This window comes from Dermacentor albipictus, chromosome 1, assembly GCF_038994185.2.
Source record: "Dermacentor albipictus isolate Rhodes 1998 colony chromosome 1, USDA_Dalb.pri_finalv2, whole genome shotgun sequence".
Taxonomy (NCBI): Eukaryota; Metazoa; Arthropoda; class Arachnida; order Ixodida; family Ixodidae; genus Dermacentor; species Dermacentor albipictus.
This window is the reverse complement of record NC_091821.1, coordinates 182,638,977-182,659,034: the sequence shown is the minus strand read 5'-3', so window position 1 is coordinate 182,659,034 and position 20,058 is coordinate 182,638,977. Positions and strand designations below refer to the sequence as shown.

Below are 20,058 nucleotides of genomic sequence, written 5' to 3'. Positions count from 1 at the left end.
CGCATACACCACTGATGTGAAAATCAGGGACAGACTTCCTAGGATACGAAACCGAAACTGGTTAAGCGCTCTGAGGCTTGTTATTTTTTCTAGGGTTTCGAGATTCTTCATTTAGGTTAAAATAAAAAGAGGTGAAACAGGTTGTGCCTGTACCCCCTGATAAGTGCGCTCTGTTATGAATCCTTGCTATGACAGTATGGATTGTTTTAAGCCTCTGCATAGTTTTTGGCGAAACGCATTTGGAAAAGCATTGCATTCGAGATCGGCAATTGCTGTGCGCAGGATTTGGACGCATCTAGTCCCCAAGCAATAGCCGCAGTTCGTAACACTGCATTCATGGTCAAGCCAAGCGCTACCAGCGGCGTTCGCTGCGAACTGCAAGCTACTGCTTTGGACGACGCGACAAGTTAACCGGTGACCGGCTCGAAAACTGAAATCAATTCTGGTGCGCTTGGCAGTCTTTGGCATAGCTATTTAGAAGAACAAAATGTTATACCTTTGTCTCTGGAATATTGTTTATGGCAGGCATGTTACAGAACAGCAGTTATGTATTTAACGTGGAGCGCGGGAATTCCGCGCCTCCCTAAAACCTTATCAGCGTGAAACAAATCGTTTTCCAACTTGTGTTAATTTACGTTTAGCCTGTGTGTGAGCCCTGAACAGCCGTATTTTTAAAAATAGTGTAATGGTTATCTTGTTAGCATTAAGATAAGGCATATTTATAATAGAAGCCGCATGACCTGCATGAAATTGCCGCGTATTGCATGGTGTGAGGCATTAGATTAATTTGACGCGCGTAAAAGGTCGTGCTTGCTTCCTTTGCGTTTGTCCGAACATATTTATAACGGACGCCGCATGACCTGCATAAAATTGCCGCGTATTGCACGTAGTATGGCATTAGTATAGCGCGTCTAAACGATCGCGCTTGCTTCCTTTGCTGTTCGAGCATATATATAACAAGAGCCGGATGACCTTCACATAAATTGCCGCATATTGCACGTAACGAGGCATTAGATTAATATAGTTCGCCTAAAAGATAGTGCTTGCTTCCATTGCTGTTGTCTGTAAACGTGCATGACAAATCCGTGCTTTGCGATTGTGAGCGTCCCTGAGGTGTGTTGCCTTTATTGCGAGTTTCTCACTCGACGTAAGCGCAGCAAGTAACAAATGCAAATGATGGGCTGCTCCACAGTGCACTTACTGTGTAGACATACTACTAAATGTACATAATTCCTGCACTCTGTATGAAGTTTATGATCCCCTAGGATTTGTATGTTGTGGTTTTGACAGTGTGGACTTTCACTTGCGTTTGTGCGTATGGTATTGTAATATCTTGAAGTCAAACGAACTTGCAGCATTGTATTGCAAGGTAAATGAACAGGAGTTATGATTGTGTTGTTACTGCTTTTCCCTCTGGAAGCAAAACACGTTTTCATGGATACCTGCTACTACCATTAGAAAGTGTTTGATTAAAAGACGCAAGTAGGCTTGCATGCCTAAGAACCCAGAGTCTACTTAGGTTTTGCTGGGACCAAAGCAGTTTGTGTACACAAGTGGAACATAATCCTTCTGTGTTCTGTAACCTAGAACCGTCTATCGTCAGGCTCGGACAGGTGCTATCTGGGCACTCTGTGTGTTGTCTTGGAGTAGAGGTTTGTGAATATTTGAAACCGTCGAATAACGAATCAGTGTCCTATTCGATTTGGTCTTTGAATCGAACAGTCACTATTTGTAAATGCGAATATTTTACTAATACATTTCAGTGTTTGAAAACATCAACTGCGGCCAAATAAACATAAAATTGGAGGGAAAATATGGTAAATTTTCATCCCTGCGGGCGTAGTGTAGACATAAAACATGAGAACTGCATAATGGGGCAGGCTACGTCACTTAGGTAGCCATACTTTACAGACTGTACAGCGATCATTCGCATTCTCTGAAGCCCCCTGTGCATGCAAAGAAACTACTTGTTTGCTCCTAAAGCTCCGTTTATGTTTTTAATAAACACTGCTTTGTGTAATGACAGAAACTTGCTAACCTTAAGAATACTGGGATGGGAACATCGTTTTATATTAATTGGGATAACAACTTTTCATTATCCTAAAAGTATTTGATATTGGTTTCGCTTGTGACACTATTCGATTCGGTCTCAAAAATCAGTGTTCGTGAATTCCTATCTTGGAGTGAAATTTAGTTTAAATAAATATGCGTGTCTTTTTGATGAATAAATTGCAAATTTTTGTGAAGTTGGCTGCCATGGAAAGCCGCTTTCCAACCAAAAACTCTTCTCAATAGACTTATTTTTGGATAAATTTCAAAACTAAGTGATAATGCCATCTGGTGCCCATTAGCTCATTCTTACTTTCATTGGTTAGAGTTCAAAAATGTAATGGCCTATTTTGCAGGCTTTGTACAAGTACAGGAGAACTAAACTCCAACATCAGATTTCAAGGTTGGTTTATGGGGGGGGGAAAAAAAAAGGTGGTGGTGGTGAGGGGGGGGGGGGGCAAAGGCAGATCCTAGCTATTCATTCCTCTTGCTTTTCCCCAGCAGCTAACTTGCTTGTAAATTGTTGCATCCAAAATGGGAATGGAGGTAGACAAGGAAGTTTGGTTGTTGCAGCAATATTTCTGAGTCTCTTATAATTGGTGTGCCAGTGTTGCTATTCTTATGCTCTTTAAGGTTATTTTTTTGGTATCTTTTATGTTTTCACTTTTCCAAAGGTTTATGTCGCCTGTTTTCTTAAGGGTATTGCTCGGTTGATACCTGATATTGTATTATTTTATTTTACTGTATTCCGAGGCATGCCAGGAAAACTACTGAACTGTATATCGGGTCTAATTTTATGCATGTATAAGCACAAAAGTTTCATCATGCTGGTTTTTGTGTATTAGAGGTGTGCTATGTATTAGGAAGAACATTGCAAATATTTTTATATACGGTTATTGGTTACATACAGTTGGCAATAAGTGTTGCCTCAATGGTAGCTGAAACGTTTGAATCAGGGAAGCTACTGAAGTAAACACCTGTTACAGGGCAGAGCATGCAAGGTCCAGGAAATAGGGATTTGACTACACAGTTCATTGTTTCTGTGGTATTGCAAGAATAAATTTTACTTCTCATTCTTGTTTACAAATTTAAATGAAATGAACAGGCCCAAATGCTTTGAAAAAACTAATGTGCTCATTTTGTAGCTTATGTGATTGTGAATATCTGAACTCTGTGTGATTCCTCGTTGCTCAAAACTTGCAGAACTTATAAACCGCAAGCTATTTATTAAAAATCGCAGTCTGGTTTAATCATGAGTTGTGGTGCTGCATTGTAACATGTTCTTTAATGTCATGGCTTGTATTTGCTGTGTTATGACAGTAAAAGTTATCCTAATGATTGGAGCTAAGGTGCCATAATTACACATGTAATTGTGGCACCTTAGCTGTAATGGCCTGAAAATTATTTGTGATTCTGAAAAGAGATTTAAGAAACCACAACACTTATTTTAAATTGTTTATAATGTTCTAAGCCATCTGCATTGCTTTGCTGGTACTAATGGCTTAATGAATTTTTCTTGTCACTAAGCTGTATTTTCTTTAATGCAGCCATAACCTTCTGTAACTGACCCTTTATTTTAGTCACCATATTAACAGACTAGGATAATTAATACATTTCTGAGTAAATCACTTATTTAACTACAGTTGTTTTGTATAGAGTGTTGTAATATATATTGAGCATTGTTGTTTTACTAGGTTAGGTGAGGGAAAAGAGTTTTGTTTCTATTTCTGCACGAGCAGCGCAATGAAGTTCGACGTAAGTGCCAAAAGGTTTTTTTTTTGGTCCGGAGGAGTAATAGAGGAAGTGGCCTCAGCAACAGAGTGCTATGCTACTGTACAGGTGCCTACTGCAGCAATGGGTGGAGGCCGAGCCCGCAAAGGCGGCAGCAACGGTGGGGGAGCGGAAGAGGCGCCAGCACGGGCCAAAATGAGTGCTCCTGGAGAAGCACAGCAGGTGGCCTTGGTACGGGTGAATACGGCGAGGAAATCCTTTCCTGCCGCTTGTGAGACCCACAAGAAGCACAGGAAAAGGTTCTTTCGTGGAGGCACCTATGGTCTATACCTGAGTGTCTCTCGGCGCAAACGGCGTCACCGCAAGGCCGGCTCAGACGAAAGTGGGACTTCTATGGATGGGGAGGCAACTGCACCTGAAACGGGCAAGGAGAACAGCTGCCCTGCACCATCAGCAGAGGCTCCAGCAGAGGAAAGTGCCAGTGAAGGAAACTCGCAGAATGGGGTCCAGCCTGGGGAGGGCTCTGCTGGTTGGGGCCATGATTCAAGCATTGCTTCTAGTGTCAAAAGTCGACAGCGAGTGAAGCGGCGCCTAATGGATGACCATGTTGATGTTGATGAAGTGAGCCTCTGCTCATCCAGCAGTCCACCTGATGGAGCTGGCAAAAAAGTTCCTCCACGCAAAGGTGGGTATCTATGAAGGTGTATTGCTACCCACCACAGGTGCTACCCTTGTGGTCGTATGGTCATCAAGTAAAATGCAGTCTTAGGCACATTAAGGACTGTTATAAAATATAACACCTGGCTTGCTGTCAAGAATGTTCATTACCATTTTCATTACAGTCATTAGCTTTGTTTGCCTACATTTAGTTTATGGTCTGGAGCACTGTTATTGTTTTCTGAATCCAATAGGTGCTAGAATATTTCTTCTTTATTTTGCAAGGAAGCCTGTTTACTCTGCACAAGGAGAAATAAAAATATACCATAGATTTTTTTTACTTATCGCTACAATCTGCCTGCTTTTGTAAAAAAGGCTTATTGAGCAAATTTTGATATCATTAGGGAATTTTAGGTTTCGTGCACCCAAAGTAAGGGGACGCAAACTGCAGGGTGTAAAAAAAAAAAAGGCAAATATGTGTGCAAAAGAATGTAAAAGGAGTACAAAAGAGGACTAGCACGGAGAGGGGCTTGGTTACACAGAGGGTGTGGGGTTATGCGCTGTTTTAGAACTCCCTCCCATGTCTACTTGAACTTACTTCAATGGTGTAACAACTTTCATGGATGTAATGCTCCCTTTATCCATGTATTTTATTAAGAAGAGCAAATAGGCAGATAGCATGGTGACGGGTTACAACAGATGATTGAGGACGTTAACATGGAGAGTGTAAGAGTGGGGCTGAAGATTAATATGCAGAAGACAAAGATAATGACGAACAGCCGGGCAAAGGAACAAGGGTTCAGGATCGCAAGTCAGCCTCTAGAGTCTGTGAAGGAGTACGTTTACCTAGGTCAACTAATCACAGGGAACCCTGACCATGAGAAAGAAATTCACAGAAGAATAAAAATGGGTTGGATCGCATACAGCAGACATCGTGAGCTCCTGACTGGAAGGTTACCGTTATCATTGAAAAGGAAAGTGTACAATCAGTGCATTTTACCGGTGCTGACATATGGTGCGGAGACTTAAAGACTGACAAAGAAGCTTGAGAACAAGTTAAGGACTGCGCAAAGAGTGATGGAACGAAGAATGCTAGGCATAACTTTAAGAGACAGAAAGAGAGCGGTTTGGATCAGAGAGCAAACGGGTATAGACGATATTCTAATAGACAGTAAGAGAAAAAAATGACGCTGGGCAGTTCATGTAATGCGCAGATTAGATAACCGTTGGACCGTTAGGGTGAGAGAATGGGTACAAAGAGAAGGGAAGCGCAGTAGAGGATGACAGAAGACTAGGTGGTGTGACGAAATTAATAAATTTGCGGGTACTAGTTGGAATCGGTTGGTGCAGGACAGGGGAAATCGGAGATCGCAGGGAGAGGCCTTTGTCCTGCAGTGGACATATATAGGATGATGATGATGATGATGATGATGTGCAGTTTTTCTGTTAGACACAGTTCTTTAGTGGTAGCAAACAATTGCTGCAAAGTTTGTGGAATTGGTATTTTCAAAATTCACATTGACTAAATATTTGCCTTTAGTGTCCCTTTAACAACCCAAATGTTAAATCAGAAGTAGACAGAGCTGAAATTCACTTCCATATTACGAAACACAGATACTTGAATTGCTGGCTGAAAAATTGATATTAGAATGAAGCTGAATGAAGCAATAGAAATTCCTTGTTCCAAATGGCAATATCATTGCACATGAGTGCTACCATTGCATGCCACCTGTTTGTATACAATAGAGCTGGAAGAGCTTCTAGCGGCATTGTATTATGTAATTCAGAAAATTGATAAACCAGTGTACTTCAGTTTACATTCCAGCCAATTTTATTCTCTCAAATTCTAGGATTGTATCTTGCAATGGTTCTTCGAGATTTATGAGTGAGATGAAAGGACTAGCTGTGTGTACAGGAGTAGTCACGTATGCTTACGCTGTAATAGCCACACAACTATTTGGCAAATGTAATACAGGTGTTCATATCACACAGTAATTCACAAGCATAATAAACAGGTGATGCACTTTTTTCTTTCTTTTTTACAAGTTGCCCGCAACAACTGAAAAACCTGATATTCAGATATTTTTCTATAGCAAAAACTTTGTGTATGACTTGTATCTTGTAAATAACCAAGAACTGTAACATACTTCGTTCAGGCTGAAGGGCTAATGGGAAGGGCCAGGCTGAGCCGGGCCAAGATTGAAACACTGACCTGGGCTAGGGCAGACCAGCGCATGGCATTTTTGGGCTCGTGCCGGGTCCGGGCCAGAAAAAACAGCCTATGTGATGCTCTATAAGACACTCTTACAATAGTATTATGAGAGCATCTTAGACTGCTTTGTTGCTCCCATTCATCACACCTATGTGGCGCTGCAAGGCACTTGAGCACTAACTGGGCACTTCATCTCTTGTAGAGAAGGCTTAATTAGTTACGGCAGTGGTGCAGAATTTTTTTATATTGTGCTTTCCCTAAGGCATAGAGTTTGTTCACTGGACTACGTACATGCTTAAGTAAACATTTTTATTCTTCTATCAGTTTTGATCTTTCGCTGTTTTTATCTCATAGAAAGGTATGTCACTTTACCGTTGCGCAGTTTGGGCAAGCTGGTAATGCATGATTGAGTGTAGGCAGCGCACAATAAATGAGCATGGAAAAAAAAGGGAATACACGTAGCACTAACTTTAATTGCTTTTTTTATTGATGTGAACCCTACAGCATTAGGTAGCGGTGTTAGTGCATTCTCGACGTGTTGACTTGTCATGATTTTGGAAATCCTAATCCTTTCTTGGATAGGCAGTCACTACGGTGAGGGGCCCCTATTTAATTAATCGCATGTTCTGTGCACAGACTTGTGCTAGTTGGTACATATGGTGCATATGTACGGATTCACAAATGCATTTGCTCATTTCGTTCCTAACCTATATTGAAAAGAAATAATAGGAAAAAAATTTAAAAGGTAAAGAAATAAATACTACACACACACATGGCTGGGAACGAGGGTCTTGCAGTCACAAATTCAGTGTTTTCCTATGGTGCCACCGATCACAAACGAGAAGGGGAGGGGGGCTATTACACAGGTTCCGTATTGGCTGCTGTTGCCCCGTCACTACAGTGTTGCTGCTGCAGTGAGGGGCGCTCTCACTATAGTCGCTTCTCTTCCGCTAGCACTTGTGAAGGCTTTGACATGCAAATGTCACCAAGCCTAGTTATCATATCTACTTTAATACCCTTCAGTAATCTCTGATTGGTTGGTTATGGATTTTTCCAACATTGATGGTTTTATGGTAGTTTGGCTTAAAACTGCACACTTTGTAATGAAGATCTTGAAAGCCACCATTGTTGTTTACGTTATGATGCTATCTTAGCAGACTGTTTACACGTTAACCTGTTTGGCTAACATAGGCCAGAAAAAAGCCATGCAATAATAGACATTCTTTGCACAGCCAACAAAGCTGCTTTTGTGAACTTTGTCACAGCCACAATCAGCAGAACAAGAGGTCCTGGTGCCTCAGCTTAGCCTCTGTAACTTATTGGATAGATACAGAGCATACAAACATCACATCTGAGTGCATCGCTATTTGTTTTCAAAGGGTAGGAAACACAGTATGTGGGACCACAGTAAACTTTTGTTTTTCCATGACTGCAGGTGAAACAGTAGGACGTTTTCAACATATTTCTTAATAGATCTTCTCTGCTAACCAGAACATGGTCAGGATGTTCTGCATTCACTAAGCTCCTAGTTTCTACATTAAAAGAAACATCACTGTGATGTCAACATGACTTTCACATAACATCGATCAAATATAATTTTACAATGGTCCTTCTACGTGATTTTATTGAGCCAAGTGGAAAGGAAGCAAAGGCTTGTTGGCAAATGGCTTGTAGAATCGGATGTGAAAGAAGTGCTCCCATCGACAAGCACCTCATGTGTTATCTTGAGAGCAGCTAAGCATGTCCGAACAAGTGTTAGTACATTGGCAATATCAGGTTCAAAGGAACTGGAACTGCATTCAAGTAAAAACAGTTAGTCTTCAACATACCTGAAAACCTTGATTACTTTTCACTGGCCTAAGCAAGCAGAAATCTTTGTGCCAAGTTGAGCTGAAAGCAAGTCTCTGAGGACCATTGTTAAACGTGATCCAATGCACACTTGTTTTTTCTAGGTAAAGCTTGCCTGTAGGTAAAATAGGGAGGTAATGCAGGGTATCCTGACCATGTTCTGGTTAGCGCAGCAGAAGTCTTTTTCAGAGGAAAATGTGAGGAATCTCCGACTGGATTCATCTATGACCATGGCAAAACACAAGCTAGGTGTGATCCCACATATTCACGGTGTTTCTTACCACTTGAAAAAAATAAAAATAATAATGCACTTAGATGGGAAGGTGGTATGTTCTGCATCCAATAAGCTACAGAGGCTAAGCTGTCTCACAAGTGCAAATTCGTTGGCTATGCAGAGCATGTCATTTATCATGTGTCTTCTTTAGGACCTATGGGGGCCAAACAGGCAGATGTGTGATGCTCTCTGAGTATCACAACAATAATGATGGCTTACTAGATCATCATTGCAAAATTTAGGGTTGAGGGCCAAATTTCAATAAAATTATTGTTGAGAAAAGCCGTACGTAACCAGCTAATCAGAGTGATTATTAGCAAAGCTATCAAAATGATAGCTTTGCTTAGTGACATTTGCATGTCTATGCCTTCAGTTGTGTTATCGGAAAAGTAATTAGATTTTCTGAGAGCATGATTTGTAAGTGGCACTGAGCATGCACTGGCGATTCCGCATAATGCTGCTGTATTGATGTCAAAAGCAGCAGAAAGACTGTGCTATCTCCTTTTGTTTGTGTTACCTACACCAAGTCACATTGAGTAACCACACTGTTTTCTGCCAGTGCGATGCTTTCTGTATTAGTCTTAACTTTAATTAAAGTTTATAATGTGTCAAACCTGTGGAAGTTGAATTCAGTCATTCTCAGACAGGGTTACACATTGCCAGTTAGCTTAAGGAAGTACACTGCTGCAATTAAGGAAAAAGTAAAGTAATGTAATTTCTTCATTTCATTGCCATATCATTATCGGGATGCAGTCTATGGAAGAAGTGGGTAGTATTTTGTTGTAAAAGTTCTTAAAAATGTTTTACTAGGCCCATTTTCAGGTTTCATTGACTCTGTTGGGTATGGCTCCTAATGGATAGGCTGTAATGTGAAGGTGAATATTATAGTTTTTTTTTCTGAATGTGTGTTCTGGCGTAAGCTTTCTGTATGGTAATGACTACTCAGCTAGTTCCATGTCTTCTTGCAGGTATTAATGGTGGCGGTCCCTTCTGCCAGGCAGACCTCAATTGTGTTCGACTAGAGGTTGTGGTGAGTATGTGAAAAAAAAAAGTGTGCATCAATTTTATAATTTTTCACCCAGAAATTCCAACACTACAGTGATGGAAAATTTGTGCATTGGCATAGATTGACAAAATAAATAGAATGTTCTCAAACTATTTATTTTTAACTGTATATCTTTAGCTTAGGGCTCTTTCAGACTTAGCCTGGCTCATCCTGACTTAGACTCACCAGAAATCATACCAAGGAGCACACTGAATGCCAACCAGTGTAGAAACTGTAGGGTGAATCCAGATAAGAACGAACAGGCAGTCCTGGTCACCATCATCGATTTTTATAAGTATTAATTTTGGGCAGGTTTTGGACCCAGGTCTATGATTGTGAACTTCGTTTTGGGAGAAAAAAAAATTTGCCTGCCTAAAAAGAAATATGCAACATTTGGCTGCGGAAAACCCTTTTTTAGCAAATTTCACAATTTTTCATATTTGAGCGTACCTTAGCAAAAAATTGGGAGAGTTCTTGATTGCAATATTTTTACAGCAAAAGAACATGTGAAGTAGAACCTGATATGCATTTTATTTCACTTCATTAGTGGACCAGTTTTGAAGGAAAAAAGCACAAATATGGAAAATGGTCCAGAATACCTGTAATCTAGGAATTTATTTCTCAGACACGTTAACAGGATGTCTACCAACCAGGAAAACCAGGAATTTTCAGGGATTTTGACTAGTCTGGAAAAACTCAGCGAAAACTCAGGGAATTTGTGCCTCTATCAGGGAAAATTAGCTGTAATGTTATTGAAAGGGTCGAAAGTCGTGGTAACACTGGCTCGAGTAACAGACAGGAATCGTAATGAATCGTCTTTGACGTCCTGTCATCGGCTAGAGGAGTTGCCAGTGTACAGTCAATGACCCTTTCCGGATGCCCGATAATTTGAACGGCTTTGCGACGCCACCACATACCCCATGGAGTCAATGTATCCAGAACGTCTGAAATTTCGAGTGCAAGAACCCTTTGCTGTCCGATTTTTCTGAATTTTTTCCGTGACCGCAGATACAAAACGGCATTAATCAAAGCCACTACCGCTGCTGTTTTAATTACCTCGCTGCCTCGAACCGGCGCTCTCACACGCAGATCTGCTGGCAACCGTAGCCGCTGCAACGCTAGACCTAGCTGCTTCGACGTTCGCTATTAAGATTTTTGCGATTGGTTGCCGTGTTTTTCATTGTAAGAATTCGCTGCTGTTAGCTATAGCACGGACTCCGCCTTTGTGGTCCTTGCGATTGGCTTAGAAGCTTGGAAAGCACGGTGCGTTGCATAATGCCGGTTTCTGAAAGTCAGCTTTGCCTCTTTACCGAAATGTTAATTGGTGAAGCATACGCAAAAGTATTTCAGTGAAGCATAACAAGTGTGGGAAAGGGCTATTGCCTCGAGACACAGTATGTATTCCTTAATTATACACACGTGCACCCAGTACTTTCTGTCACAGTGCGAGCACGGATATGCCTAATACGTGTACCGACAGGCCTTCAGAGCATTTTCAAATGTGCCTTTGGCTGTTTGAGCCTTTAAGGGCAGTAAATGACATGCATTTATTTTTTCCAACTGGCTGATTTTTCGGCCGTTTTCGCGGCCCTTAGGGAGTTCGAAAAACCGGACATGGACTGTGCAACTGACCAAGAAGATGCTTCAAATGGTCTGTGGGGCGAACGAGTGGCAGAAGGAGGACGAGAATAGAAATGACTGTCACATTGAGAAATGAACGGGAAAGGAAGCGTGCTGCCGCCGTTTTGAAGGAGCTTGAGCTCAAAAAACAAAGTATTGGTTGATGCCGAGATGCAGGTGTCCCTTATCCAAACCAAAATCAACTCTTTAAAGCAGTGAAACACAACACTGAGGCGTCGTGCGTGGGCTGAGAGTATGTCAGGACAGTTGAGGTTGTCTTACGAGCTGTTAGAGAGAATCTCAATTGTGGCAAAGTTCAGGCCTCATATTATTGAGCTTGCTATCAGTTGATAGAAATAGCTCATATTCGAAAATATTTGCTTTTGTATGCATCTCCTTTTTATTCATATTTGAGAACGTCCGACTTGGTTTTCAATTTTTTTCAAATACATTTTATTTGCTGTGCATTTTACTAACCCCTCCCTTCTACTCTCTTTTTGAATAACATAAACACTACTCCTTAGTATTCAAACTGGATTAAGTCATTTTTAAAAAATTTTTTTTTTCATATGCTTACTAGAGAGTGACAGCACCGTGCGACATGGTTTCAGCCTGTGTTGACATAAAACATAGTTCTGCGTCACTCAGGGAATTTTGTAAAGGCACTCAGGGAAAACCTGGAAAACTCAGGGAATTTGGAAATGTGGACTTGGTAGACATCCTGGTTAAACTTCGGATAATAAAACTCTATGGCCATTGACTTACATGTTTGGGGTTTATTTTGCAGTAATTTTGGTGTTGCATCAAGGCGCCATTATACTTCAAAATTTCACTCAAATGCAGTGGTTTAATAAATATGACGGAATTTGAAAATAGTTTCTAAAAAAAATGCTATTTCTTATATTTTTTTACGATTCACCCTGGTTAAATTCAAAGATGTAGTCTACCACTCTGCCTGAAAAAAAAAAAGGCATATTTGAGTGTCTAACAAGTTGCAAAGTGTCAAACGTGACCAACTCCACGGAGTCAGCATGGCTCTGATTTTGTGCTGCAAATCATTCAGGTCATTCAAAAAGAATTGCACCTGTTATAACACCAAGAGGCCATTAACATGAAAGACATGTGCCCAAGCTGCATGGTGCGGCAAGCTTTGTCCCCCGATCCGCCGCTTAGCAGACGGCCAGATATGGTGTGCGCTTTAATCGCGCCCCGGCCAAACTTGATACTGCATGCCCGCGTGCAACATTGAAGTGTAGAGGGCAAGTGAGTTAGAGAATGCAGCACTGTGAAAGGTGAAAGCTATCAGTGCACAAAGGAGGTTCATTTCGTGCTAGGGACAGTTCTGGCAATAGTGTTGCTGAGAGTGCCTCTAGTACAGGACGCCTGCATTTCTTTTTCCAATCTGATAAATGCAGCTTCAAAGCCTAGTGGGAAACGTGTTTTGTGCTGACTATTTGCAGAGACATAATAAGAAAATTTTCTATAATCGAAATTTTCTTCCACTTCGAGACACAAATTTTCTCTGTGGGAACTGTCAACTGCTTCAGGCTACTGACTGTGGATTCTTCAATGGCACTGGCACCTGAAGACAAGCTGCAAGTGAGGATGCATTGTTACTGGTAGAAACATCTGGAAATGATACAGCTAAGGTTGAGGATACTTCTGGGTCAGAGGAAGTGCTCGTTCCAAAATAAGCGGGGCATTGAAAAGCCTAACATGTGCATGCACTGCCCAGAAGTTTTGCCTTCAAGATTTCCTTAATGGTTAAAAGAAAACATCAAGGGTCATATGCCAAGCAAAAGGAAGAAGAAATGGAGCAACGTCTCAGAAAAAAAAAATTAAATCTAGTTTATCAGCATCATATGGCATAGAAAGCCAGCCCATGACATTGGAATAGAGCTGCAGTACCTGTTCAGAGTGGTTGAACAACTTAAAGCAACCTTTGGAAGCTTCATACTCATTCAGTTAGTCTTGGCGTCTATTAACTCTGCTACTAAAGTCGCTTGACATGAAGGAGATACAGCATGTTATTCCAGCAGCCAATGTTACATGATCCATAAATGTAGAGAATACCAGGAGAATCATGGTGTGTGGTCAACTTCTGACCCCTACACAAGGAGGGTAAACCAGGAGGATCTAGAAGCAGCATTGGACTATCACATTGAAGATAAATGTAACTGTTGTCCACCCAGCCCATTCAAGAAGGATGTGGTTGGCATTATGTGTGGAAAGAAAGAGTACATTGCAAAGTGCGCCATGTGTCGTATTTGCGAGGCTCATTTCATGTTTAAGGAAGCCCACCAAGACACTGGAATTGGACAGACAAAGTTCTATTCTTTGTGACCAGAACGATCACGACCACACCATCACATAAAGTGTGTGTCTGTGTTCACTGTGGGAACATAAAGTAGGCAGTTTGTGCTCTGAAAAAAGTTTCCAGGAGGCATTGTTAAGACATTGGTGGCATTGTGAAGCACCAGGTGACACTACACAATCTTCGAAGTCACACCACATCTGCCATTAACCCGGCTTCTGAAATGGTCCAAGTTTCGACGCCTAAACTTCCAAAGATGACAATAATTTATGTCCCGAAAGCTGACATTGAAGCTTTCAGGGAGTTGAAGGTGAGAGAATGGGTTTCTGTTCCCACAAGGCCTGGTATTCAGTCGGAGCACGGATGGGAGTGCAAGCGGGACCCATAACTCCGAAGTAGACTTATTTGGGGCAAGAACAGCTGCTTCAGGAAAGAAGTTACTTTGACATTAAAAGCGAATGCCACAAATTCTTCAAAAAGAAGGTGTAAAACCAGGCCAATAAAGTATTTATATCTGGCAGTAGTACCATTAGCCTCAATACATTATCCTCGTCCTCTGCCACACTGGTATCCGAATCCACAATTATGTTGTAAACAAAAGTCACAACAGTCACAGGACAGAGTAATGGAAGACAGAGTTATCAATTAATAATGAATTTCACCTCGCATTAGTTTGAGTGTTGCTCAGCAAATCAAAATGTGTAAAATCTGTGTTGCGGTAACTAGGTAAAATTGGTCACATTTGACACTTCGTAGCTTGTTAGACACTCAAGTAATGCGATGTTTCTTTTAGGAAGAATGGTAGACCGCTTCCTTGGCTTTAATCAGAGTGATTTCTAACTAAAAGAATTAAAAAAATAAAAACTAGCCTTTAAAAAAAGATTCGATTGTCGATGCTTTTAATAAACCGCCTTATGTTTGAGTAAAATTTTAAAGTATAACGACGCTTCACTTGGGCTGTCATACCCTATGACTTGCACGGGATGTCAAGCTTATGGGTGACTTCTAGTCTTGAGTTGACTCATTCATGAATGAGTTCCCTGATGTGTATTGGTGGTGTGTTTGTTTATATTAGCTGTGAAATTGTAGACAATTTGTAACTTGGCCAATGCAGTTAAGCTGCCTTCACTGTTATTGTAACTGCTGCTTAAATAAGCAGAAAAATGTGGCATATATTTTACATCACAGAGAGCAAACAGACGGTAGGTTACTGAACCAAAACAGCTCAGAGGATGCGTGAAGACTGATATTATTCTTTAATGAGTATCAAAACTAAACAGTATTGATTAGCATTTGTGAGTAACTAGGAGAGAACTAATTGGGAACCTTATTATGAAGATGTTCTTGATGTGCATCCAATTTAGGATTTTGTTGTATTGTACTGACATAGCCAGGTTGCTTTGCTATTTGTGCTTTCTTTGTGCTAGTTGGTAATTATTCTGGTTCGTTGTAAGGCCCGTTGAAGAATTGTTTGGTCATACTTGTTTAAACAAGACCATTAATCTTTGTCAGTTCCTATTTTCCTATGATTATCGCTTCCCATGGTTTATGATGCTCAATTTTGTATAAATGGCATTTCTCAACAATGAAGTACATCCTTTGTGTTTGCTAACACTGCACAAACGCCCATGCAGGGGCCTGCGGCTTCGTCAAGCTGTCCATGTGGCAGCTTTTTCTGCATGCCCCTCGCCTCATGTACTGATGTACTGATGCAAATAAACATCATTATCATCATTGTCATCGGTAACAAAGGTTGGAAGATTAAGAATGCAGCGAGGCAGGTCAGACGTAGGGCAGGAGTGCTGTCTTCCCAAACTAAGCTAAGCTTGAAAAGAGTACAGACATGCACACACTAATAACACCATCAAAAACAAGGTCCACTACTAACTGAATTTTATTCTGCAACGAAGAAGACCTTAGACATTCAGTGGTTCACATACACATTGTACAAATGGCTATCACTTGAAATCTATAGCTTGTCATACAAATTTTGCTAGACATTGCACAAGTTGTAAAATTTAGAAATATGACTATACTGATGCTTTTGTGCAACAGAAAAGTGCTACAAGTGGTCATAATTAAATTCAGGGCCATGCACCATGCCTAGCATAAGCTGGCAGTGGAAGCCTTATTGCGGTATAAGTATGCAAAAGGCTTTGCGAATTGGACACAAGGTGTGGATGAGGAGAAACACACAACAGGGAAGCTGCTTACCAGCTGATGCTGTAGTGATGAAAAACTATGGTACAGAACTACAGTGGTGTACAAGAAATCACAATGATGTAGAAGGAGGGGATCTTTTCATTTGTAGTGGGAGTTGAACACTGTATGCACTATGTTATGAGGTCATTTTACTTCCCTCTTTGGAAATTTCGGTTCATGCCACCGCGTGTGGCACTTTTTTTGCCTGGGAAGTTAAATATTGTTAGGATAAAAAAAAAGGAAAGAGATTAGCCTTGTTGTGTATATACAAATTTTTTGCATAACAGGATATCTATGTGCTTTTGTCCACTTTTATTAGCTGCATTGTCCTCAGAAATGTTACAATTCTACTAGTAAATGCAATGGCACTATGCGATGAACGGGCCCTGAAACACTATTTGAACATAATAAGAAAATGTTGAGGATCTGTAGATAAGGCTCCTGTGAACATATGAGCCAAATATTATTGCACTACCTGCAGCAGGGAATCATCAATCTTGTGTCAAAAAGAGTGAAAAATTTGTTGTTCTTTTCTTCGCAATGTCGTCATGCGGCTACGTGGCACGCAGCCAAGCCCACTAACAGTGTACTAACTATACGATGAACGGGCCCTGAAACACTATTTGAACATAATAAGAAAATGTTGTGGATCTGTAGATGAGGCTCCTGTGAACATATGAGCCAAATATTACGGCACTACCTGCAGCAGGGAATCTTCAATCTTGTTTAAAAAAGAGTGAAAAATTTGTTGCTCTTTCCTTTGCAATGTCGTCATGCGGCTACGTGGCACGCAGCCATTTTGGGATCATGAGAACATTCTCAGTAATACTATAATTGCTAAAAATAAATGTAAACCACGCAGGTGTGCATTCTCAAAAAGACCAAACAAATATTTCATCTTCGCACTTCTGGTCTAAACGTGCCAGTTGCTTGTAACTGCATCTGCTAAGCGTGGCTGCCGAGATCACACTGGTGTAGTGTTGCCAACTCTCGAGTGGACCAAGTCAGAGGAGAGGCGGGCGATGACCGACCCTGTCAGTACTAGAGGAGCTGTCAGTGCGTACGTGAAACAAGGCTGAAATATTTTTTTTTTCTGTACTACCCTCTCACAACTTACAATAAATGTAAAGCATAGTTGCCTAACACAGCTACCAATACCGATAGAGGTAATGTGAACGGTTAGGGTCTGTAACGGAATTAGAAGCATGATAAAAATGAAATCGCCTTTAAATTAGACAATGCAACAAAACACAGAAAGGAATATTGGGCAGACAAGCTGTCAGGCATTATGAAAAGAAAACCTGGTCTATTTATTGTTATCCTGTACAAAAAAAAAACAAAAGTCTGGGAACATTTTGCTGTCCTGACTGAGTCAAGTAAGGACACTGGACATTTACAAAAATTTGGTACTGTCTTTCTAAATCAGGGATGGTTGGCAACCCTAGTTTGGTGTGCTGCATAGCGTAACTATCTTGGCCACCACAAGGTGCTGCCACGAGCCCTCTTGTCGGCGAGACGATCAGACAACCATGTACGCTGATTGGTCTCTATAATTGATGTAGTTCCAAGTGCAGCCACTATGGTGGTGATGTTGCTATTGTACTCGAGGCGCCTGAGTGCCCATCTCGCATCGAGAGAGCATCGCACATGCCTAAAGTAGCGTCACAAAGAAAACAAAAAGAACGAAAAAAAACCCCCGTTTTGTTGGGGCCTTGCTCTTTTGCCATCCCCCGTGTAGCTTCCAGCACGCTAGTGGAGACGAAAGGAGAGAGAAGGCTGTGCATTGGTGCGATAGCTATTTTCAACTCTGCCTATACTTGAAGAATTTGAAAAATGTTTTTGGGGCAGGAGATTGTTGAGGGGATGTTCCTTTAATAGTGAGGCCATTCTATGATTAGTTATAAAAAGTGTTTCACAGCCCCTTTAAGGAGGGACATTATGTGCAAAGTTTATAGCGCAAGGCTGAATTGCATCTAGTTGATGGATAGCATACTTTTTCTGCATGCCATTTATCTGTGTGATGTGGGCTTACCTATTAAATGTTGCCATCATGGGTCCTGTGCTATGCTGTCATAACATCATGGTATGTGATACCATGATGTCATGCCAACACAGCATTTAGTGAAGTGTCTATGTCTTGACTTCAGTATGTATGCATCACATATAGAGTGTAAACATTGCCTTGTAAAGCATGCTTGTGATCTGTATTGTCAGCTGCCAGTTGTACACTTTTGCATTGTAAAGCTTGTGTGAACTGTATGGACTCGTAACGCTATAAGGTACTCTTCCAAGTGGTCACTGCACAGTTAAGAAATTCTTGGAGCCTAGGCCATGGTTCAGCATGTCTGTGCACATTCTGTCCTTATCTTTGTCAGAATGACAACTTGCGTGCTGGCAGTCATTGTTCTTTCTACTTTTCTAGTTCTAGCTTTGAGCAAGTCTCACCTGTCTGTATTATTTGCTAAGCAAGATTAAACACCTGTAGCATGTATGCATTTTCACATACATATTGTGGCCCTGAAGCTGTAAATTGTAATTTCATAGTGCTTTATTTCTTGTTACTTTTTTTCGTTTGTCTTCTGGGCTGCTTGTACCTTGTAGGTTTGTTTGGCCTGGGTCAGTTCTGAGAACTGTACTATCAGTATAAATTGAAATGCGAGCAGAAAAATTCACCGATGATTATGATACTAACTAATGTGAATTTCGAACCTGTGGCAGAAAGGATGTTCCACATCCGCTGCCAAGGTTTGTGAGTGGTGGCGCTGGCTAACAGTCCCAGAGTTAGTTATAGTAGCAACACATAAATACCCCGGAAAGTGGATGGGAAAATGGCGCCGTGGTAGCTCAATTGGTTAGAGCATCGCATGTGTAATGCGAAGACGTGGGATCGTTCCCCACATGCAGCAAGTTGTTTTTTCATTCACTTTCAATTACATTAATTTATTATTTCTTTATTTCAATTTTAAGTACAAGTAATTTCCCCTGTGTTGTCCTTGGTGTCTTTGTTCATTGGCTTCTTATACAACACGTTGAAGTAGTTTTGGAGTTGCTTGCATTTGAATTTATGCTAATAGTACAGTGTGGTACAAATGAGGCAACATCACCATGTGTGAATGTGGCCTGTGGGCATGCTGCACATGTGCAAAGATGCTGATGGTTTTGTCTGGAATGCACGGAGCTGATCCATGATGAGACATGCTGCTGGAGTCAATGCAATCCTTGCAACACTACTGATTTTTTTGTGTGCATAATCCAAAGGCACCATCTTCGTCTCGTACGCCCACACAGCTTGGAGCATGGGTGAAGTGCTTCTTTGTGTTTACTATGTTGGGCTTCACTGTAAATGAAAATGAAGTACGTACATGGCCCATAGTAGTCTTGGTTCCTTCTTGTATTCAGTGGGATAGCGAGTCACCGTCATGCCAGCGGCCATGCTGCTGCACAGAGCCAAGCAGGCCTGCAACAGAGAATCAGTCACATTGTCAAGGTCTGGACTCCTTGCAAGGCAGGGTCAGTTGCACTGTTTCTTCTCATGTTATCTTGTTATTTGAAGTGTGCAATCTTTTCAGTGCATAAATATGTTTCACTATGGCAGCTCTTAGTGATAGAGAGAAAGAAATGTTTTAGTGCCTAGCAGTGAGGTTACAAAGCATGCTGAAGTAATGAGGAGCAACTAAACGACATTTCGGACAAACTTGGATTGCTTTGATTTCTTTGTGCACTGCCCACTAATTATGAGGATGCTTTTGTTACTGGGTTTGTGTGAAAGTATTGCGACGATGCACATCACCAGCACAAAAGCCAAAAGGACAAAGTTGAAAAAAAGGAGTAGCCAAAAATGAGTGCTAAACACAGTGACCTCATAAAATTTTGACTGTACATAACTAGTACATACGTACTATAGGTATGTAACTATAGTAATGTATTTAACTAGTCAAATAATGACATTGGCATTTTGAACTGTCCACAGAGGTTTTACTTACTGAACAGATTATTCTTGTGGCATTAATTTTTTTTTTTGTTCAGATGTGTATTTTTCCAAGTTGGGACTTTGGTGACCATAGATGCAAACAAAGCAGTTGTATCGTGTAGGCCTTTATTTGCAT

At 41.0% G+C, this 20,058-nt stretch overlaps 1 protein-coding gene across 1 annotated transcript in view; it reads left to right on the top strand.

Annotated features, from left to right (window-relative positions):
* The first annotated feature begins 293 nt into the window (after positions 1-293).
* Positions 294-20,058, top strand: part of G9a (histone-lysine N-methyltransferase G9a) — a 153,493-nt gene continuing 133,728 nt past the window's right edge. Inside the window, exons 1-4 of the mRNA XM_070530331.1 lie at positions 294-445; positions 3,889-4,465; positions 9,740-9,801; positions 19,352-19,462. Of these exons, the coding sequence (XP_070386432.1) occupies positions 3,904-4,465; positions 9,740-9,801; positions 19,352-19,462 (735 nt within the window). The 5' untranslated portion in view covers positions 294-445; positions 3,889-3,903. The remainder of the gene's footprint in view (positions 446-3,888; positions 4,466-9,739; positions 9,802-19,351; positions 19,463-20,058) is intronic.